The 945-nt window shown below is 16.1% G+C and overlaps 1 protein-coding gene across 1 annotated transcript in view; it reads right to left on the bottom strand.

Annotated features, from left to right (window-relative positions):
* The window catches only part of PRSY57_1117300 (hypothetical protein), a gene marked incomplete at both ends in the record, with an annotated part of 2,240 nt that overhangs the window by 747 nt on the left and 548 nt on the right, over positions 1 to 945 (bottom strand). Inside the window, 4 exons of the mRNA XM_020114944.1 lie at positions 84 to 137; positions 244 to 269; positions 411 to 556; positions 624 to 673. Coding sequence (XP_019970313.1) covers positions 84 to 137; positions 244 to 269; positions 411 to 556; positions 624 to 673 — 276 coding nt within the window. The remainder of the gene's footprint in view (positions 1 to 83; positions 138 to 243; positions 270 to 410; positions 557 to 623; positions 674 to 945) is intronic.

The raw sequence follows: 945 nt of genomic DNA, 5'->3' as shown, positions 1-945 counted from the left end.
AAAAAAAAAAAAAAAAAAAAAAAGCATATACATATAAATATATATATGTGTGTCCATTTATTTATTTATTTATTTCGATTAACTGATAAACGGTCTGGAATATTTTGCCCACAAATGTTTATTCCAGAAAAACAGTCCTTATAAAATAAAACGTTTACATATTAAAAAAAAAAATAATAATAAATTTGAATTATATGAACAATTTTTTTTTTTTAATTCATATTATATGTTCATTCATAATACTTTGGATACACATGATCTATGGGAATCTTAAAAAAAAATAAATAATAAAAATAATAATATACATCAAAGTGATATACCTTAATATTAAATGTTACAATATATATATATATATATATGTATGTATCTGTGTGTGTATATATTTTATTTTTTAATTTATTTTTCTTTACGAGTCCATATTGTTTTATTATCAACTTGTAAAAAGAGAGAATCATCTTCCCATAAGTCGAAGAAATGAATTCTTAGTTTTATTTTTAATTCTTTATGTTTTGGTAAATTTTTAATCTTATTATATGCTTCAGTTGCTGCAAATTTACTAGACATAAGAGATACAACTTTGTAAATGTTATAATATTAATAGAATTTATTTTTTTAATTTTTACCAAGGTCCACCAAGAAATGTATCTGGTGAATTTCCACACGTACTATATTCCTTTTTAACAAAAAAAAAAAAAAAAAAATTACACATATATAGAAACAATATATATCATTATAAAATTTATAAACATATACAACATATATAATATATTTATTTTATAATACATTTTTTTTTTTTTTTTTTTTTTTTTTTTTTTTTTTTTATTTTTTTTTTTTTTATTTTTTTTTTAATTTTTTTTCCTTTTAAAAAAAAAAAAAAAAAATAATATATAAAAACAAATAAATAAACAATAATATTATTAATATTATTTTTATAATTACAAAAAA

The sequence above is a fragment of the Plasmodium reichenowi genome, chromosome 11 (assembly GCF_001601855.1).
Source record: "Plasmodium reichenowi strain SY57 chromosome 11, whole genome shotgun sequence".
Classification (NCBI taxonomy): Eukaryota; Apicomplexa; class Aconoidasida; order Haemosporida; family Plasmodiidae; genus Plasmodium; species Plasmodium reichenowi.
The sequence above is the reverse complement of the archived record's forward strand: the minus strand, read 5'-3'. Positions and strand labels throughout refer to the sequence as shown.